The following is a 22,043-nucleotide window of genomic DNA, read 5'->3' on the forward strand; positions in this document are numbered from 1 at the left end:
CCTGGTCTACAGAGTGAGTTCCAGGACAGCCAGGACTACACAGAGAAAACCTGTCTCCAAAAACAAAAACAAAAACAAAAACAAAAAAGTTTAGCAGTTGACAAAGATCCGAGATATTTGAATCTAAAACTTTAATGCTTATAGGAGTTGGGAACTAATGTAAAGAGACAAACAATAAAATAGTATAAAATGAATGTAGCTGTACAAATTAAAATTTGTCTATCACTCCTTCCCGTTACTTACAGGTCATTGTTTCAATAAGAGTGTTGGGAGTGTTAGTGTGCCCAGGTTAGGTCCAAACTTGGCCACAGAGACCAGAATAGAATGTGGGCTTTCTGCTTTGTTATTCTTCACATTATTTGAGGCAGGTTACCTCACTGAATCTGTAGCAGTGCAGGCAGCCAATAAGAGCCAGCGGTCCTCTTGTCTCTGCTCCCCACAATGCTGGGATTATAGACACACATGGGGTCACATCAACTTGATGTAGATATTAAGGGTTTGAACTTTGGTCTTCATGGTTGCATAGTGAGCTCTCTGACCCACTGAGCCATCTATCTCTCTAGTCCCTATGAGAGCTTCTTTTAAAGAATTGCACTTTTTATTTTTAATAGTAAACAAAAAATTTATTATTTTTTGGTTGGTGTGTACAAATGGCAGTGGTGCATGTAGAGGTTAGAGGGACAGCTTGTAGAAGTCACTTCTGTTTTTCCAATATGTAGATCCATGGGAATTAAAACTCAGTTTGTCAGGTGTGGTGACTAGTGTTCTTACTTGCTGAGTTATCTCACTGGTCTCAAAAAGATTTTCTTAACTGGGCAATGTTTGTATAGTTTATTCAGAATAGCTTTATAGGATACATGTGGGCCTTTACATATTTTTATTATAATGTTTTTTTCTTTTTGTTTGTTTTTGTTTCTTTGAGACAGGGTTTCTCTGTGTAACAGTCCTGTTTGACCTCCAATTCACAATGATGTACCTGCCTCTGCCTCCCAGGTGCTGGAATTAAAGGCATGTGCCACCACTGCATGGCCTTTTTAAAAACTCTTAAATGTTAACATTAAGTTCTAGGAAAAATCGTACCTTTTTGAGTTGTTGCTTGCTGTTCTGAAGATAGCATATCCTTTTTTGTGTGTATTTTGTATGTTATTTAAATACCAAAAATTTATGAGACAAGACTGCTTTTTATAAGTGAAAGACCAACTCTATAAAGTTGTACAATATGATTAGATCTACTTAGAAGTTAGTATTAGAGTTTGATAATCATGTACACAATCCTATTTTTCTCTGTATCATGATACTTAATATATTTGTAAAACATAACACAGTATTTGCTTCTCTTCACTTTTAATTCCTTATCCTCTTCTGGGACTTTTGTCATCTCTTTTGCTGCTTAGTCTTCTTGAGAGTGATTTCTTAGGCTTCACATTTGTTCTTTATAGGACAGTCCATCATTCTTTTCACTGAGGACCTCATTGAAGAAACAGCCAGCATATTTCTTGGTTCAAGGAATCCAGTTTTAGGAAAGGTGAAATTTGTAGTCAGAATCAAGTTGAGGCTCAAAACCAAACCAAAGCAAAAGCGAATTTATATGTATATTCTGTCTTTTCTGCCTCCTACTGTTCTTATCCCACACACTCCTTTTTGGAGTTAGGGTCTCAGTATGCAGTGCATGCTGACTGAACCTTGTGCCTTTTCCTCAACTTCTCAAGCCTTGGGCATTCAGGCATGTACTTGTAGTGGTAGCCCTATGCAGCGACCGCCCATCTTGTGGTTCTCTTTCTGCGGACTCTGCCCACAGTCCCAGCTATCTGCTCCCTGTGGTTAGGTGTCATAAATCCCCCTAACCAGGTAAAATCAAAACTCTAGAGGCTTGTAATTTATCAGTCAGATTTATATCAGTAAATTCTCACTCCACAAAACGTCCACATGATGAACTCAGAACCAATTGATATTGATATAAACTGCCCACCAAGATAGTCATAGCTACCTGTGACGGAATCTGGATTGTCTTTCTCTTCCTCCATCTTTCTTTCTTTTCTGTCTATCCTGTCTCTCCCGCTGCATGTACCAACCACCACACCCATCTTGTTTGTGTTTTAAAATCATATTTTAAATATGACATATTTATACATTTTATTTGTTCATATGTTTTTAACTTTTGTCAAACCACTTTCTTGTTTAAACACAGAGACTAGGTTGTGAATTATGTAATTTTGGCTGGATAAATTCTGTTTTAGTTCCATCATATCTTGACATTTTCATTTTATTTCACTGCTTCTGAGAGTCCACAGGGCAGATTATTAGATCATTCTCAGCTGTTATACATCTCTGTGCCCATTCTAAACTGAATCTTCCCTTCACATCTTCCTTTGGCAGTGTTTATTGATCACTCTTTTGCACCTCTGCTTCTATATAGCTTATTGGTTAACTTAATGTAAGTAGCTTAATATAAAAGAATGTCTGAGGGAAGGAAGATGAACTTAGATCTCATCAGTACTGATTGAAATGCTCCTGTTTCAAAGCCTGATGTCTAAAATCTTTTTTTTTTTTTTTTTTTTTTTTTTTTTTGTTTTTTGAGACAGGGTTTCTCTGTGTAGCCCTGGCTGTCCTGGAACTCACTCTGTAGACCAGGGTGGCCTCGAACTCAGAAATCCACCTGCCTCTGCCTCCCAAGTGCTGGGATTAAAGGCGTGCGCCACCACCGCCCGGCGTCTAAAATCTTTAAAGTCAATTGTATTTTGTAAAAAAAATCAGTTATGCCTCACATTATACTTGATGCTACTTAAAATTCTAGCCTAAGACATTGTCTTATATAATTCCAACTTCTTTCTCCCCTTTTGAGAGCACTGACTCCCAACCATGGACAGCCAGGAATTTTCCTCCCCCTGTTGTGAGATGAGATCTTACTGTGTTAACCAGTTTGGTACTCCTAAACACAAGCAATCTCCTGTCTCCTTTTTTAAAGTGTTGGGACCATAAATGCCATCACGATAGTCTTCAAGAACCTTTTTGGTAGGAGGAATCTAGCAGTGTCTCAATTGTAGCACAAGCAGGCCCAAACTCTGCCTTAGCCACCAACCATATCCAGCTAAGAGCCTGGGCTTTTCTTAATTTTTTATTATTAGTAGTTTGTTCACACTATTACATAGTTTTCTAAGAATTACTAAACCAGTTGAGTGTCTAGTATTTGTTATTCTGTATTTTAGATCTTCATTTTTATTTTTGTTTTTTTTTCAATGTATAATAATATACTCATTAGAACTATATTTTCAATTTTCTTTGTTCTTAAATGTGTGAGGGTACTTTTTTCAAGCCATTAGGTCTTTAAGGTACCAAAACTTATGGGAAATTTTTCCTAATAATTCAACATATATTTGATATTTGGTAAGGTGTCCCTCATTTTGTTCTAAGCCTTTATTTACACATGTCTGCATGGCAGTATATGAAACATCAATTAATCTTTTGGAGTCTTAGATGAACTGAGTCCTTCCAAGTTTCCCTAGGAGTCCTTACAATTTTGTTACCATGATAAGAAGTTGGTAGTTTGGGGACAGGGTATCAGCACAAATGTCTACCTAGTTGATACATTCATAAAGTATGTCATTAGTATTCTGAGCTAATTTTAATTTAGATTTATTTTAGGGATTTTTGGTCTAAGTTAACTATTATATCTAAGTTAACCATTGTAAATTTTTTAATTGTGAAACTGGTAACTTGTAGAAATTTTAATAAGGAATGTAGAATATACTTCATTGTGATAATGATAAGTATGTATAACATCTGTTTGTTTATACATACAAACTGATTAAATTCCAGGGAAAACGTTTCATACTTTTAGCAAGTACAGTAGTCTTGGGGAAAAAAAAACCCTTTATATACTAGTTATTCCTAATACTAGTTTTAGAAAACTGAGTTGGTTGACCTGATCTCACATAATATGATGTCTTATTTTATAATTAGATGGACTGTTAATTATTTTAATGAATTCGTATTATGAAAACTATATTTTTAACTTATAGTTGATTAATAGACATTTAGAAATATTGGAACTGTTGGTCCTTGCTCATTGATTATGAGTTTGTTAGTATAATGAAAGGATTAAAAAATAGGAAATTTTGACAAAATTTTAAGACTAGCATAAGGGGAAACTAGAGCTTTTGTATTGTAAGCCTTGATCATTAGCATGAAGTTTGCAGATTGCTTTTTTTTAATAAGAGAAAAATGTATACATTTTAATTCTGGTTTTCCATTTATATCTTCTAACCTGCAGTTATCTACATTAGTAAGCATTACCGACTTCTTATATTTTATAAGATTATATTTTAGCCTTATTTCTTAGTCTGTAATTTGATTTACTCAGATTAATTATTTCAGCCCCAAACCAGCTCATATTACTATTTTTTAAAAATGCTTTAAGATTTGGTAGAGTGATTTTTATCCTAAAATTTGAAATTGTATATAACACTTTTGTGCTTTATTTATGCAGAATATCCCCCGAATCCTAAATCTAGAACTCCAAGAATGCTGGTCATTAAGAAAGGTAATACAAAAGACTTACAGCTATCTGGATTCCCAGTAGCAGGAAACCTCCAGTCACAGCCAGTTAAGAATGGAACTGGTCCGAGTGTTTATAAAGGCTTAGTCCCCAAACCTGCTGTTCCACCTACAAAAGTAAGTCCTTGTGTGCAAGCCAAATTTGTTATAGATGTCCCATTTGTGAATTGTCACACTACACCGAATTATTCTGTGCACTTTGACCAGTTGCTGTTTTTTGTAGTAGTCTCCATCTGCTGTAAAAAGTATCTTTGTTCATATAAACTTTTTTAAAGTGCCTCTGTATTTTAAGAGGAGAAAATTAAACTTAAAGTTTCTGATCCGTTGGATGCAATAGTATATATTTGCTTGCTACATGTATTATACTATTTACTTGGTGCTAAGTTGTAAGTTTTTGAAGTGCTAATGAGTTTTATTGTAAGACAAAAAGGAAATTCCTCACTTTTGAGTTTTGGAAATAACCATAATTTAGACTAAAAAAAAGGATTAATATATTAGTTTACAAGTCACATTATTTTGTGTGCAGTTATTTATGTTTACATGTGCTACAGTGTAGAGGTAAAGGTCAGAGGACAACTTTTAGAAGTCTTCTACCTGTAGTTCCCAGGGATTAGACTCAGATTAGTTCAGAAACAGGTGCCTTATCCACTGAGCATCATACCAGTCCCCTTTATCATTATCAGTGTTACTTTGTTTGTGTTTTTGAAACAGGTCTTTATGTAGCTGTGGTTGGCCTAGATTCTGTAGGTCAGGCTACAGAATCTACAGGTCAGCCTCTGCCTCTAGAGTGCTGAGATTAAAGGCATGTCCATACCTAGGTTCCCTTTATTATTTTTAAATCATGTATGTGCAGGAGCCTGAAGAGGCCAGAGGTATTACAGGCTATTGTGGAGTTAATGGTTATTGTGACTTTGATATTGGGAGCTGAACTTGAGCTGCCTGTAAGAGCCACTGAGTCATCTCTTCAGCCCCAGATTTAGGCATATTAAATCTTTATTTTACTTGTAGAGAAACTCATACTTGTAATCTTAGCACTGAGGGGCCTGATTTGAGTTCTAGGCTAGCTAGTGGGCTACATAGATAAAACAAAAGGCACAAGTGTCAAAGGACCATGGAGAGATGGTAAAAGTAGTATATATAAATAACTTATCATTTATGTGTAATCATTGCTTAGTGTTTCTCTGTTTTCATAAATTTGTTTTTGGTAACGATTGCGTCTTCTGTTTTTCTTAGCCTACACAATGGAAAAGCCAAACTAAAGAAAACAAAGTCGGGACTTCTTTTCCTCATGAATCTACATACGGTGTTGGCAACTTTAATACTTTTAAGTCAACGGCCAAGAATATTAGTCCATCAACAAATTCAGTGAAAGAGGTATGCCATGCCACTGAACATTTCTTGAGAAATATATTTAAAAGTAAAAGGACAGGGTGTTGCTGTCCAGGGTTGGTCTGAAGCTCATGTTCATAAATGACCATTCTTTCTTAGCTTCCTGACATAGGTTGTGATTCCCAGTTACTAAATTCTGATAGTTTACAAATTTATTAGTTACAACAATTCATTAAAGATGAGATGATTTCATTTTTTTTCTTCTGTGAATTTAGTTCAGACAACTCACTTTATTTGCATTATACTTTGAGGAATAGAAATTAAAAATTTAAATTCCTAAGCATTCTAGACAACAGAGAAAATAGTGAAACTCCCATATATACCCATCCATTACAAAGAATTGTTAAGAAAGTGTTAAAATAATTGTAGTTTCATTTGATACATGTGGAAGTTTTACTTTAGGGTTAAACCTTGACTATGAATGTGGATGTGTATGCTCTTGTTTTGACAGTGATGGACACTAATAGTAGTAACAGTGATTTAGAGAGAGCAGTAGAAGCAGAGGTATACATGAAGTGGTGGCGCACGCCTTTAATCCCAGCACTTGGGAGGCAGAGGCAGGTAGATTTCTGAGTTTGAGGCCAGCCTGGTCTACCTAGTGAGTTCTAGGACAGCCAAGGCTATACAGAGAAGCCCTGTCTCGAAAAACCAAAAAAAAAAAAGTATATGCGAGTATGTGGCAGCTCAAGTAGTTTTATTTTTTGAGACCCAGACTAGGGAGTTTTGGGACTAATCGAGTATCAAAGACTCTTACCTTTATTTTTGTACTAAACTGTTTTATGTCCCATATTGCAATATCAAAACCATATATAATTTATGTTCTTATCTGCAGAATTTTGGATCTTAAAAATCTACTGTTAGGATCACTATTTCTAACTGGTTTATTGCTCTCTAATATTCACTTTAATGCAAGTAATTGAGCCTTACTATGATTTATTTCTGTGGAAAATTGCTGTCACATAGTTAACCCATTTAATGTCAAAGAAAAATAAGCATTGTTAATTTACTTTGAACTATTCTTTAAAATGAGTTTTTACCTTATAAGTGAATGTACAATAAGAAACAGTGATTATGGTGAACTGTGTTTGACCTGGTTACTTGTTTATTAGCATTTCTGAATTTTCCATTAGTGTAATCGTTCAAATTCATCTTCGCCTGTTGACAAACTTAATCAGCAGCCTCGTTTAACTAAACTGACACGAATGCGCAGTGATAAAAAGAGTGAATTTTTGAAAGCATTGAAAAGGGACAGAGTAGAAGAGGAGCATGAAGATGAAAGCCATGCTGGCTCAGAGAAGGTAATTGAAATTGCAGTGATTCTTGATTTGACATTAACATATTTTTAAACTATGTGGGTAAATATTTAGAACCTTGACAAACTCTAATTAAAACTTCATCTTTTCCTCCTGCTAAGCCTATGCTACCAGATTCCTGTCTTCTCTGTGTGGATGGATATTCCAGGGGCTAATATAGACCAGGTTTCTCTGTGTAATTTAGACTGTCCTAGAACTCACTCTGTAGACTAGGCTGTCTTCAAACCCAGAGACTTGCTTGCCTCTGCCTCTTGAGTGCTGGGATCAGAGTCACCTGCCAGCACGCCAAGCAACCTGTCTCTACCTCTGGAAAACTGGACAAACATATACCACCACATCCGGTTTGGGCAAAAGTATTTTTGGTGGGTGTTAACAATGATGTTACAAGAATATAGGTCAGTTCTGTACATAGTTCAGATATACTTAATGACTTTTTTTTATTGATCTATTTTAATCATTGAATTCTTTTGTAAGATTAGAAATGAGTTCTGCTTTTGCATTAGATTCAGCTTTGAGGAGCCCCACAGGACATAGAAAGATAGTGAGATCAGAGCCCCGAATCTTCTGGTTCTCTTCTTGTATGTATCCTCAGCAGACTACTTCCTTGATTCCTTCCCTATTGATGATTTCCCTGTTTTTTTCCCCTTTCCCTGCAGACTTGACAAATTTGTACTCACTCAACCTTGCCACCACCCCTAGTGGTGCCTTTACATTCACATTGTTGTAAATAAGCCCTCAATAAACCTATTTTGAAATTGCAGCTTAAATTAAGAAAACCAGCTAGCTTGGAGGAGACAGGGCTGTTTTGGTACTCTTTAAAGCATGTTGGTCTTGAACTCACAGATATGTCTCTGCTGCACTGCCGCTTCCACCACTGCCTTCCTCTACTCCAAAGTGCTGGGATTGAATTGCAAACGCACCACCATCAGATGGCTAGTTTTTTTTTTTTTTTTCTTCCAGAAACATTTCTTATTTTGTATTTTTCAATTTTTATGCAAAAACATGTGGGTTTTATTGTTTTGTTTAATCTTTTGGAGGCTAACATGTAATTTATAATCCTTAGCTTACTAGTCAGAGGCTGAAATTACAGGTGTGTACATGTAATTTATACCATGCCCAGACACAAATCTATACTTAAAAATTCTGGACTGGGCACTGTGGTACATACTTTTAATTCTAATACCCTATAGACTGAATCAGGCAGATTGGTGTAGGAATGAGTCCAGCAGGAACATCTCTTTTCTTTCATCTTCATCTTTTTGGCTTTATATACATTTTAAAGAATGCCTTTGAAATTTAATGATGATGAAATAAGAGTTTTGTACTTTCATGAGACTCTAAACAGGTTCTGTTACTTGTCATTAGAACTCACTGTTTATTTTTTAAATTCCCTAAAAATCAGGATGACGACTCATTTAATTTGCATAACAGTAATAGTACTCACCAAGAAAGAGATATAAACAGAAACTTTGATGAAAATGAAATTCCACAGGAGAATGGCAATGCCTCAGTGATTTCTCAACAGATCATTCGTTCTTCGACTTTTCCACAAACTGATGTTCTTTCCAGTTCACTTGAGGCAGAACACAGGTAGTTATTTTTACTTTTTTTTCTGGAATTATCTCTGTTCAGGATTTTATTATTAAATATTAAGTGATTGATAGGTTTATTTTTGTGATGCTGGGTACTGGATCTTAGAGATGCGTGGCACTGTCTCCTGAGTGCTGGGATCTAAGGTATGTGTCACCACACCTAGTTCTCATCTATTTGCCTTTAATGTGTTCGTTAAAAGTAAGTTTTACTTGATTTTAAATGGGAAGATGATTTTTATTGCGGTCACAGTTCTGTTTCCATTGTAGTTTAATTATTTCGCTTTCATTTTTGTAGTCACTGGTCTGTTTTCTATATAGATTTGAGTTAGTAGACATCTGTATATGTGGGATTATATCTCTGCTTTTTTGTATTGGTTTTAATCTTATTTTTTTTTTCCTTCTGGTAGGGTATGTCAGTACTTTGTTCATTTTTTATTGCTGACTAGTATGGCTAATTGACTCTATTGATGCATTTTATGTGTTTAAGCATTTGCCTGCATTTAAGTCTCTACCACATGTGTGCCTGGTGCCTACGGAGGTCATAGAGGGCATTGGATACCCTGGAACGGGAGTTACAGATGGCTGTGAGCTGCCATGTGGATGCTGGGACTTGAATGCATTGTGAATATATGTGAACATTTGTGCATTTTGTGAAACATTAAAAAAAGATGAGGAATGCTTATCTTATAGGCCTTTTGCCTAGTTAAGTTAGATTTTACATAGAGAAAAGAACACGACTCGTGCACAGGGAGTTGTATGAACTATGTGAAGATAACTGTTGAGAGGCTGACGGTGAGAAGCTAGCTAAAGCTATTAATAGCAGAATGTGCACATCCTATATAACATTCTTAATAACACTGGGTAGAATTGTAAAACTAAGCACATCCAGTTGTATAATGATGAACAGCCTCTACATGGTTGCCAGTAATACTGTGTTGTGTATTATCACAGTATGCAAAGGAAAAGGGGAAAAATGTTCACTTGGATTACTGAAAACATTTGTATGAATATATGTATACATCAGCAGTTCTTTAATGATTTTATGTACTTGTATGTCTTTCATTGACTTGATTTCTGTCTCATAGATGCAAGATTCATGTTGATTATTTAGTGTCTCAAAATCAGGAAATTGTGTAGTTAGCATTTAAATTTAGGAAACTAATTCTCAACTGGAAGTTTGTAAGGATTAATTCACTGGGCAAATAAATTATGGTCACTTTTTTTTGTATGTGAGCGAGTTTGGAGTTAGAGTTTGAACCTAGGATCTCATTTTTGTTAGGAAGCTTCCAACCACCGAGCACCACCTCAAGCTCATAAAATGTTTTTTCCTAAGTTCACAAAGTTACAGCTTTTAGATTTTTTTTTAAATGAAAATGTGATATTTATTTCTTGAAGCTTCAGTTTTCACTTTGCAGTTCTTAAGTGCATATAATCTTAGAGTAAATGCGTTTATCAGTTAGGAACAATAATTTCTAACAGTTCTTTTGTTTTATATTAAGCAATCATGTTTGTTTATCAGCTGGAGAGTTTAAGAATACTTGGTTCCCTCATTTTCTTTAGTGTTGAGGATTGAACCCAGGGCACCACAAATATTTTGTCAGTTCTTACAATAAAAGAGGTAAAAATGTGATCATAGCAAAAACAGTAAGTTTTACTATTAGTCTTATAAGCTTTGGGTTACGTGGTACTAAATGATTAAGGTTAAGTAAAAATGCCATTCTTAAGGACAGTTATCTATGTTACAGTCAAGACAGTTTATCAGAAAAGACAGTGAATAGAGATCAAAGAAATAATGTTTACTTAGCATACTGGTTTTGAAGCAGTAGTTCAACATGGCACATAATTTGGGAGGCAGAAAATTAAAATTGTTTTTCTTTGTTGTAAAGTAAGCAAATCATTTTACTTAAAAATGATTTGTATTCTTATTCTGTAAAATAGGAATAGCACATTGGATACTATTTAGAGCTCAAGAGTACTAATAATTCTTTGACACCTTGAAAAAAATTCTCTGAAATCCCTAACAATTTATGTGATAGATGCAAATTGAAAGATAGGCAAATAGAAAGAAATATCAGAAATTCTTAGGAGTGTGGAGTGCAATTTTTAAAAATTGCCTTTAAAATTGGCCTTACAAGAGGCAGACATTTTAAAGTTCCTGCCTCATGCATTGCATGCTTGCCCAAGTCAAAATGGTTAGTTCTCTGTTCTTAGCTTTCTTTTCCTAAAATGGAAGTATTTTCTTTTTCCTTTTTTTGGGTTTTTTTGTTTTTTTGTTTTTTTGGTTTTTTGAGACAGGGTTCCTCTGTGTAGCCCTGGCTGTCCTGAAACTCACTTTGTAGACCAGGCTGGCCTCGAACTCAGAAATCTACCTGCCTCTGCCTCCCAAGTGCTGGGATTAAAGGCGTGCACCACCACTGCCTGGCCGGAAGTATTTTCTTTTAAAAAAAAAAAAAAATTGCAAAGAGTAAAACTGTTGTTAGTCATTTTCCAGTATTTAGCTGTAAGTTGAGAACTTTTTCTGTTACTGTTGTGCTTCCTCCTTTTTAGATTGAATTGTGTGCTGAGGATGGTGATATACACTTAGCTGTGCAGAATAACGTATAAAGTGCAAAATAGAACAAGCTTTTTAGTCTCTCAAGTAGAAATGAGAATATGAGGATAAGCAGTCGAGAATATGTTAGATTGTGGTGGTATTTAAGAAGAAGCAAAAGCGCCATTATTACTACTCTCAGTTCAAGGATTGGCCACTTTTTATTTTTGACTCTGGTTGTTGCAAGTTTCCAGCATAGAGAACCTTGTCCCTAAAGATCTAAGCTGTCCAGCAGTTCAATCATTCTTACTATCAAATATGGTTTACTTGATCAATTACTCATTTTTAAGAGCATAAATTCAGAAATTGTTTTGTGTATTGAGGACTGTATATAGTAGATTGTGGATTAAATTTTCTTCTACATAATACTGTGTAGATAAAAGTTGTACAACCTAGGTGAAGCTCTAAACTAAGTGTACTTTCCTTCTTTGCAGATTATTAAAAGAGATGGGCTGGCAGGAAGACAGTGAAAATGATGAAACATGTGCTCCCTTAACTGAGGATGAAATGAGAGAATTCCAAGTCATTAGTGAACAGGTAAGGACATCTGAAGCTAACCAAATCACAGGAAACACTAGCCATCACACCATAGGCCAGAATTCCCTTTGAGACAAATTTGCAGTGACTTACTGTGTATTCAGTACCTGGCTGAACAAAATGCTTCCAAATTTTTGTTGTCCAAATTTTTTGGTTATTTATTTGACATGGGTGACAAATTTTAATTAATTTGATCCTTTCAAAAAATATTTAATATTCTAAACTATCTTGTTTCCTTTCTGAAAGAATAATTATGAAATATTAGAGCATCAAAAAGTTATTTTTCTTAATCCAAAATAGATTAAAAGATTAGTTCTCATCATATATAACTGATTTTCTATACAAAATATTATGGTTGGTATTGTGACCTTTAGAAACATTATCTAAATATTTTGAATGAAGTCTTTCATGAAGCAGTCATAATAACTTGAATGTGGGCCATGTCCTCATTGTACTTATATTTCATAAAAATATACCACATAAAATTTGCTAATTTACCAACTCCCCACCACACAAACACACACACACACACACACACACACACACACACACACACACACTACACTCTCTCACCCACTGACCCTCTCCCTATCTCTCCCTCTTCCTTTCCCCCTCCCCCTCGCCTTCTCTCTTCCGCCCCCTCCCTCCACAAAGCCTGACAACCTGAGTTGGATCTCTAGGACCTCTTGGGTAGGAGAGAATCGAGCCTGTGTGTTGTCCTCTATCACATGTACATTTTATGATATATTTAGGGACTGGAGAGATGGTTCAGTATTAAGAGCTTCTTGCAGAGGACCCATGTTCACTTCCCGGTACTCACTTTGGGTATCTGACAATGGCCTATGGGCATGTAACTCCAGTAATGGGATCCCATTACCTCTTCTGAGTACTAGGTATGTCATAGTGCATACATGTATATGCAAGTACTCACACATGCACATTAAACAAAAATAAACTCAGTAGTTTCAGTAAACGTTTCTCTAATGACTAGTGTCTTAGTTACTTTCCTATTGCTCTGATAAGATACTATGACCGTGGAAGGGAGACTTTATTTGGAACTCATAGTTTTCAGGGGTTTAGAGTTCATGATGAGGATGGTAAGGGACATGGTGGCAGGTAAGCATGGTCGTCCTGGAGCAGTAACTCAGAACTTACATTCTTACACTAAAAGAGAAGATGGGGGGAGAGGAGAGGAGAGGGATGGAGAAAGAAACCAAGAATGGCATGGGCTTTCTAACCCTCAAAGCCCACTCCATATACTCCAGCAGTGCTGTACTATAGAGTTAATCCTCCCAAACTTCAACAGCTGGGAACCTTCAAATTTATGAGTCTGGATGCTGTCATTCAGTTCACCACGTTGAAATTTGATCATCTTTTCATGGGCTTATTATCCATTTGTGTAACTTCTTTGGGTAAATTTCTATTCAAATGATTTTTGTTTTTTAGCTCACTCTTCCACCTACTCCATGCTGGAGATCATATCCAAGGCCAACCCATCATACCATGGAGACATCCTCCACCTATTACCCTCCCCCCCCCCCCCCCCCCCCCGCGTGGGTGCATTAGGGCATTGAATCCTTTAGAACTAGAGTTACCTATGTTTGTGAGCCACCATGTGGATAAATAAATAGAACCTCTGTCCTCTGAAAGAGCAGCCATTGCTTTTATTTTATTCTTTGAGTCATCTCTCCAGTCCCATTGCCAATTTTTAAAATCAGAATTTGTCATTGAGTTGTAAAAGAGTTTTTATGTCATAAATGTTAAATCCTATTGCATAATTGATTTGCAAATATTTTCTTCCATTTTGTGGATTGCCTTTTTATCTTGTTGATTGGGGGAGGGGGTAATGGTAGCAGGATCAAGACTAGAGCCTTGTGCATGCTGGGCATATACACCCCCTAGCTTTTGATTGTAGCTCAGTTTAGGAAAATATTTTGACTCAGTCTGATTTATCCTTTATTTATTTAATTTTTATTTTTTTAAGATTTTAGGTACTTGTACTTTTGATGAAATTTCTGAAGGTTTTCATTTGTATCTTTGAAGTTTTAGATGTTTTTGTGTTAATATGACTGAGTCCTGATGGAAGGTTATGGCTCAGTTTTGAGTGGTTAGGCATAAAGGCATGAGTAATTTGGTACTGACTAGGAAACAGAAAGGCGAATGCAGGCAGTCAGCTGGCCTTCACCTTTTTCCTTTTATTCAATCCAGGATTCTCAGTTCATGGGATGGCACCACCAACATTTAGGGTGAATTAACTTCTTAGTTAAGCCTCTCTGGAAACACTTCCATAAATATTCCAGAACTATATCTCCTAGATGATGTTTAATCTACTTAAGTTGACAGAGATGCAACAGTCATAAATATCCTCTCTCTAGTACTTATTTATTGAAGACTGTGCTGTCTCTAATTTCTGGTCTGGGTAGGTCCAGTGAAATAGATGACTCAGCAGATAAACACAGTTGCCACCAAGCCTGATTGCTTGAGTTTTGACCCTTTGGTGGAAGGAGAGAACCAAACTAGCTCTTAAAGGTTGTCTTGACTTCTCTCCCCCTACTAAATGCTATAAAAAAATTTAAATATATAATTAAAACAGGGAACCAAGCTAAATATATACATATATATTTATATACACACATGGGTTTCTTTCTGGGTTCTCCATTTTTGTCCCTGTCAGTTTGAGTCATTTTCCTTTTAAAACAATCTTTAGCATTGGTTGCCCTTGAACTCCTGTAGTTGGGGAGAATGACCTTGAACTTAGGTCATTCATGAACTTGTATGCTGAGGTAGCAGACTTACTCTATTTCCCATGCCTAGGTCATGCAGTGCTGAGGATCCCTAGGCAGTGCTGGCCATTTGTAAGTTCTAGCTACACTGTTTTCATAGCTATTTTTGTGGTAAGTTTTGAGAGTCAAGAAGTATGATCTTCCAACTTTGCTTTAAAACCTTGTTTTGTGGTCTCTCTATATATATTCCATGTAAATTTTATAGGGAATTTTCTTTTGTTTCTTTTTCCTCCCAAGGCAGGGTTTCTTTATATAGCCCGGCTGCCTTGTAGACCAGGTTGGCCCTGAACTCAGAGATCCACCTGCCTCTGCCTCCCAAGTGCTGGCATTAAAAGTATATGTCACCATTGTCTGGCTCCTTAAAAATCTTAAAAATCTATCTTAAAAATCTTTTATATTAACATATGTAAATTACACAGCTAGTGGTTTTATTGTGAGATTTTATACATGTATGTAGTGAATTTGATCATATTCATACCCAACCCTTACTGTCTCTTGTCTACCCTTTTCTATTCTGCTAGAAGGTTGGATTCTTCCTTTCCTTCTACTTCTAAATAAGTGCCTTTGTTGTTTCAAATGAATTGAATCTGTAAACATTTGGGGTAATGTTTATATCTTAGCAAAGTTAAATCTTCCAATCTTTTGGTTTGGGTTTGGAGTATATTATGCTTTAAACCACCTTGTGGTCTAAACAGTTTTCGTTGAGTTGTGATCAGTGTTGATTCTTTTAGAAACAGCTGACTTTTTCATGTTGATTTTTATTTATTGTAACTTTGTTAAATTCAGAATATTTCTTGGTGGAGAGGATGTTGGTTTTGGGATTGTCTATTATCACCATCTTCTGCAAACATAATTTTATTTTTATTCCCTCCCTCCCTCCCTCCCTTCCTTTTCTTTTCTTTTCCTTCTTTTCTTTCTTGTTTTTGTTTTTTGAGACAGGGTTTCTCTGTGTAGCCCTGGCTGTCCTAGAACGCACTAAGTTTATGGGTAGAACAATTAGAATTTGAACCCAAGTTTGGCTGACTTACTTGCTTTACCTAATCCTTAATCAGAATTTGAAAGATTTGGAGTGTTGTATCTGGAGTTGTGTTGTGTTCATTAGATGTTCATTAAGGTTCATTAAAGGTTTCATTAAGATACGAGGTTGACTTACAAAGTGTACATTGTAAGTGTAGTTCCTAAGAATAGAATCAAGCTTGATTTGTTGGGAATATGTTGTAGCAATTAAGATTATAGCTTACACTGGAGAAATGTTAGGTAAGATGGGTTTGAGAATAAAGTAACCTGAATTACAAGGATAAGGATTTTGAAATACCTAAATGTAATGATAGTGTCATATTTATTATGAGTAGGAGTGTAGGAGAAAGGAGCTGATTTTAAGAAAAAGCTTTAAAATGTTAGTTTCTGGGGGATGCGCAAGCTTATTGGAAATATAAGGAATAAAACATAAGATTTAGAACTGAGGGGATGGGTTACTTGGTAAAGTGATGGCTGTGCAAAGATGAAGAGCCGATCTCTACCACCTCCATAAGAAAAAAGCCAGATATAGCAGTGTGTTCTTCAGTCTCAGTCCTGGGGAGTAGGAGGCAGAATTCCAGGTTCATATACAGCCCCCCTCCCAATTAATTATTTATTTACATCTCAAATGTTGCTCCCCCTCTTAGTCTTCTCTTGTAGAGTTCTTCACTCCTCCCCCCCCTTAACCTCTGAGAGGGTCCCCCCATACCCCTTCCCTGGGGGCATCAAGTCTCTACAGGATTAAGTGCATCCTGTATCCTTTCTCCCTGAGGGCAGACAAGACAAGGCAGTCTTGTACTACATATGTGTATGGGGGTAGGTGCTCAGCCCATTTATGCTCTTTGGTTGGTGGCTTAGTCTCTGGGAGCTCCCAGGGGTCCAGGTTAATTGACACTTGATCTTCCTTTAGGGTTGCTATCTCCTTCAGCTCCTTCAATCCTTCCCCTAACTCTTCCTATCTCTCTGACTCAGCTGTTGGTAGAGCCTCTCAGAGGACAGCCATGACAAGCTCCTGCCTGTAAGCATAACATGGCATCAGTAATAGTGTCAGTTTGGTGCCTGGACATGTGATGGGATCTCAAATTGGACCAGTCACTGTAGGGCCTTTTCTTTAGTCTGCTCCATTTTCACCCCCCTCCTCCCTGTTTCTTTTAGACAGGAACAATTCTTGGTCAAGAAATTTTGAAGGTGGGTTGGTGAGCCCATCCCTCCACTGGGGCCCTGTCTGTCTGTTGGAGTACTCTTCATTCATTCTCCCCACTGTTCGGGCATTTTGGATAAGGTCATCACCATTGAGTCCTGAGAGCATCTTACATTCTAGGTCTCTGGGACTTTCTAGAGTTTCCTTGTGATTATTTTGTCCCCCTTTCTAAGTGTGACTCAAGCATCCTCACTTGGACCTTCCTTCTTGTTAAACTTCTTATAGACTATGGGTTGTATCATGTATTTTTTACTTTTTGTCCTCTTATCAGTGAGTACATACTGAGACAGGCCCTTTACAAAGGAGAGTGAAGTTTCGGAAGGCACCTGGCATCAACTTCCATCCTCCACATCTATTGATATACAGGCACACCTCGAGCACATATGTGAGCCAAATACAAAAGATAGGTTTGTTGGCAAGCTGAGTACTTATGGATGAATGGTGGATAGATGGTTGAGTAATTTATATGATTGATAGTGTCTTGATATAAGCCTGTTCAGCTATATAGGACTGACTTGGTAGTTCAGGTTGGCCTTAAGTTCACAATCTTCATTTCATTCCTTTGCTACCCACATGTTTCGGGCAGAACTTCTGGTTTAGTGATAGGCCTCATGTTGAATGAATGTATGTGGAGACTTAATTGAGGAAGATACTTGACATGGACCCCTCTACCCCCAGTGCATTCACACACAGACAGACAGACACACACACACACACACACACACACACCTGCACACAGGTATGTACCAGCATACTCAGATTTTGTTTTCATTGGCGTTTTTCACAGATGATTTTATGCTTGTGGCAGATAAGACGATACTGGCTCATAAATTATGTGAAATAAGATTAGAACTTTGATGAATAGAGAAGAAACAGTTTTCAGAGAGGGACCAGACATATAAGTGTCTTGGTGGCTAGGAACATTAGATATGTTCAAAGTGATGGGAGGTGAACCTCAAAATTAAATCAAGATAGAAAAGAAAACATGCTATATATATAAAAAAAAGTCACCTGGCAGTGGTGGCGCACACCTTTAATCCCAGCACTTGGGAGGCTGAGGCAGGCTGATTTCTGAGTTAGAGGCCAGCCTGGTCTACAGAGTGAGTTCCAGGACAGCCAGGGCTACACAGAGAAACCCTGTCTTGAAAAACAAAACAAAACAAAAGTTAATCGGGAGGGAAACTTAACACCCCCCTCCCCCCCGTGTGTGGGGGGGGGGCGGGGAGGGGGGATTTAATTTTAGCTATAGCTCTTTGGGCTTGAATAGAAATTCTCAGATTTAAAGAACTCCCTCTCATCTAGACAGTGCCAAACATTAGCTTATTTAGCTGAATTTTATCTCTATAGAAACTTGCATTTAGATATGTACATGAAAATTAGCCTCATGTTTTTTATGAGAGAAATTCAAAATGTCTGAGTTGTCATTTGTTTTACAGTTTTGTTACTTTTTTTTGTTTTTGTTTTTTCTTTTGCTTTTTTTTTGTTTGTTTGTTTGTTTTGTTTTTCGAGACAGGGTTTCTCTGTGTAGCCCTGGCTGTCCTGGAACTCACTCTGTAGACCAGGTTGGCCTCAAACTCAGAAATCCGCCTGCCTCTGCCTCCCAAGCGCTGGAACTAAAGGCGTGCACCACCCCTGCCGGCTGTGTTACTTTTAACTTAAGGAGTCTTTTTCCTATTTTGAGGCTGATATTTTTGACTCAGGTTTATCATCATTATCATGTTTAGTTTTTATTTCTCATTTTGGGTATTAAGACTTTTTTTCTTGCATCTTAATTTGCTTTGTTAAGCATAGGACTCTTACTTTGCATACTTCATGTTACTTATTCTACAAAGCTGAATAAAACCAGCTGCTGGGTTTGTTAATTTAGATCATGGAAATGAAGAGATTAGTTTAAGGTTACTGGCTATTTATTGATTTATATTCCTTAGTAGCACCTTGAAAGCATATTTATTACAGTGATAATGTAAGACGACAAAAATTTGGAAAGATGAAAAACTTTTTTGTAACAGTTTTGAGTCACATCTATCTTTTGTATTTCCAGTACCTCTATACTTTTTTATAGTTGTTTGTTCTATTCAAAGAATAAATTTTAATTTCCGTTTTGCTTTATTTTGTAACAAGGTCTTGCTATGTAGCCAGACTGGCCTGGAATTCTTTTAAGTAGCTTAGAGTTTACCATGAATTTAAGATCCTATGTCTCTCAAGTACTAGCATAGTTAGGCCAACATGCTCAACTAATTCTGTTAGAGATATTTTGTTAGAATAAATTAGTCAATTACATGTGACTATTGAAATAATTTATTTTGGGGGTATGATGTACTTGTTTCTGGAATTTTCAGGGTAAGATAAAATGAATACTTTATTATAATCATGTTTGTGTTTATTATAGTATAATATAATATATAGTATATTATTAATAGTATAACATAATAGTATAATATAATATAATATAATTAATATAGTAATTCTTGGGGCAAAGTTAATTTGCTTATTTTTGACATTTTAGTTACAGAAGAACGGTCTAAGAAAAAATGGTATTTTGAAAAATGGCCTGATCTGTGACTTCAAGTTTGGACCCTGGAAAAACAGCACTTTCAAACCCACAATTGAGAATGATGACACAGAGACAAGTAGCAGTGACACATCGGATGATGACGATGTGTGAAGGATTTCCTCACAGCTTTAGAAATTTTAGTGTGATACATCTCTCATGCAGTTTGGGGTGAATTGTAAAAATGAAGAACTATAATTTATGTAGTGAACCTACCCCATTAGAAGATGATTTTTTTGGGGGACTTCAATATGAAGAAAACCAAGAATGTTGTGTTGGGCTGTGTTGAACATTATTTCTTTGTAAATGAATGTTGTAGAAATGAGGACTTTGGTTGATCCAACATTGACTTTCTTCATCACTGCAGCATTTCTCTTGACTAGCAATGTGACGATGTAACAAATGAGATTTTCTCATTTAATAATAAAAAATTGTGTAATGTTTTGCAAAGCTTCTGTCTTAAAATGTTCAGGTCTTAAGGTACAAGGCAGCTTACAGTTTTGCTTGCAGAGTCCTATCTTTTTTGAACAGTGGAAATCTTCAACTCTACTTGTGTGCACCTCCTCACCCCACTTCCCCCTAAAACAAAACAACAGCAAAAAAGGAAAATGTAGCATGTTGGCTAAAACTGGAGCAAAGTGCACTAAAACATTAACTTCTTGAACTCAACTCTTGTACCAAGTCACCTTTCAAAACAAATTTCTCTTTAGTCTTTCGTAGTGCAGTAATTTGAGAGAGGAGACGTGCCAGGCGTTCTTCCAAGCTTTAGGAGGTGCTTGTCAAGAGCTTTATTTGGTGTACTGTCAGATCAGGATTTTCAGAGGTGATTGAAAGAGTTGTGGGAAAACTTATTTTGATAAATTATTACACATGCAGAAAACCTGATCACTGACTGGATCTGTCCACAACATGGAAAATAAACTGGATTTTCAGAATTTTGTTGTTCTTTGTAGTGTTCAAGATACTGGTCTCTATACATGCTTTATTTCTTTTATACTTTGTTAAAATGCAATTTCTTTGAGCTTAAAGATTGTAAGTTTTTATTAAGTTCACTAAGTTATTTGAAGAAGGTTGACTATTTTCATTTGTACATCAAATTTACAGTCATTTTTGTTTAGATAGTATGTTAGACTACTAACTGTATTTGTAACCAATTTTTAAGCTTGGTTTACTCTCAGGTACTTTTTATATTTCTCTATCCCAGCCTCATTTCTACCAGTATATTCTACATATGAGGATGTCAGATCCCCTGGGCCTGGAGTTGCAAGTAGTTGTGAGCTGCCTGATAGGGGTGCAGTACATTATTATTGTAAAGAAAGTAGTCATAGACCAGATGTTTTTGTTTTATGCCAGACTAGCCTTTTCTAAGAACTTAATTTTTTTTTTTCCTCAGAAGGCTACAAAATTTTTGTTTTCATATCAGTCTCCAGCTTTTACCATAAACTAGGCTTTACTTTTTCCTTGTTTTGTTTCCTGCTAAGACTAGGGTAAATGGAGAAATTAAACCAGATTACATAACCAAAAAACATACATATATATGTTTGTTTGTTTTTTGAGACAGGGTTTCTCTGTGTATCCCTGGCTGTCCTGGAACTCACTCTGTAGACCAGGCTGGCCTCGAACTCAGAAATCAGCCTGCCTCTGCCTCCCAAGTGCTGGGATTAAAGGTGTGCGCCACCACTGCCCGGCCTAAAAATCATCTATCTATATTTTTACTCCTATAAACAATTTTGAGGCTATTAGTAAAATACTAAATAATAGGTTTTTAAAAATAGGCTTTTTATTTTGGAATTTGCCACAATTCATTCTAAATGGGAACCGTTCAGTGTATCAGCCACAAGCATACCTAATGGATAGTATAACAAAAAATGTAACATTGAATGCCTTTGGAATGCACTATTATTTGCAAAACAGAATAATGAAAACTTGTTTTGGGGCATCTTTGTATTCAGGCAGTTCTTTTGCTTTTATTTCAGTCTAGGCAGCTTTTAGCTAATGTTTATTGTATGTTGATGTAATTACTATTTTATAAATATGGTGTTTACTGCAGTACAGTTAAGTGACATTAAGTTCCACCCATAAGCACATTTGGTTCTTTAGAGGATGGAGACATACACATGTAATTTAAGAGTATTAGTCATCATAGTTTTAACTTGCTGTGTAAAGAATTGGCTTCTAGTAAAAGTTTGAATCATTAGAAAAGAGCCTACAAATGCAGAGTGGTTAATTGTAGTATGGAACTATTGAACAGAACTAGCTCATGGTTGTCAGGGGCAGCACAGTTTGAATGCTTGGTTTGAGTGTTCATTTTCTGCAGAGCACCACAATCAAGGTAGTGACTTTGTGAGTCGTCGACTTCTTCCTCACCCCAATATTCCTTGTATAAATTGTAATTAGTGAGCAGAATCCTTATGGTAATTCTATTTAAAATAGCATTTCAAAAAATGTATCATGTTTGAATTTAAGATAAGGATTTAGAATGATTGTAATTTTCATAAGTATATTAAATTCACCCA

The 22,043-nt window shown here is 36.2% G+C and overlaps 1 protein-coding gene across 9 annotated transcripts in view; it reads left to right on the forward strand.

Annotated features, from left to right (window-relative positions):
- The window catches only part of Gpbp1 (GC-rich promoter binding protein 1), a 63,531-nt gene extending 43,069 nt beyond the window's left edge, over window positions 1–20,462 (forward strand). For 6 of the 9 annotated variants that reach the window (XM_034523381.2, XM_034523380.2, XM_034523382.2 and 3 more), the window contains 6 exons: window positions 4,487–4,671; window positions 5,788–5,928; window positions 7,074–7,241; window positions 8,659–8,846; window positions 11,873–11,975; window positions 19,483–20,462. In XM_034523381.2, coding sequence (XP_034379272.1) covers window positions 4,487–4,671; window positions 5,788–5,928; window positions 7,074–7,241; window positions 8,659–8,846; window positions 11,873–11,975; window positions 19,483–19,641 — 944 coding nt within the window. In that variant the 3' untranslated portion in view covers window positions 19,642–20,462. The remainder of the gene's footprint in view (window positions 1–4,486; window positions 4,672–5,787; window positions 5,929–7,073; window positions 7,242–8,658; window positions 8,847–11,872; window positions 11,976–19,482) is intronic. The other 3 variants (XM_034523383.2, XM_076916217.1, XM_076916215.1) reach the window with 1 other exon arrangement.
- Window positions 20,463–22,043: the final 1,581 nt, after the last annotated feature.

This window comes from Arvicanthis niloticus, chromosome 19 (assembly GCF_011762505.2).
Source record: "Arvicanthis niloticus isolate mArvNil1 chromosome 19, mArvNil1.pat.X, whole genome shotgun sequence".
Taxonomy (NCBI): domain Eukaryota; kingdom Metazoa; phylum Chordata; class Mammalia; order Rodentia; family Muridae; genus Arvicanthis; species Arvicanthis niloticus.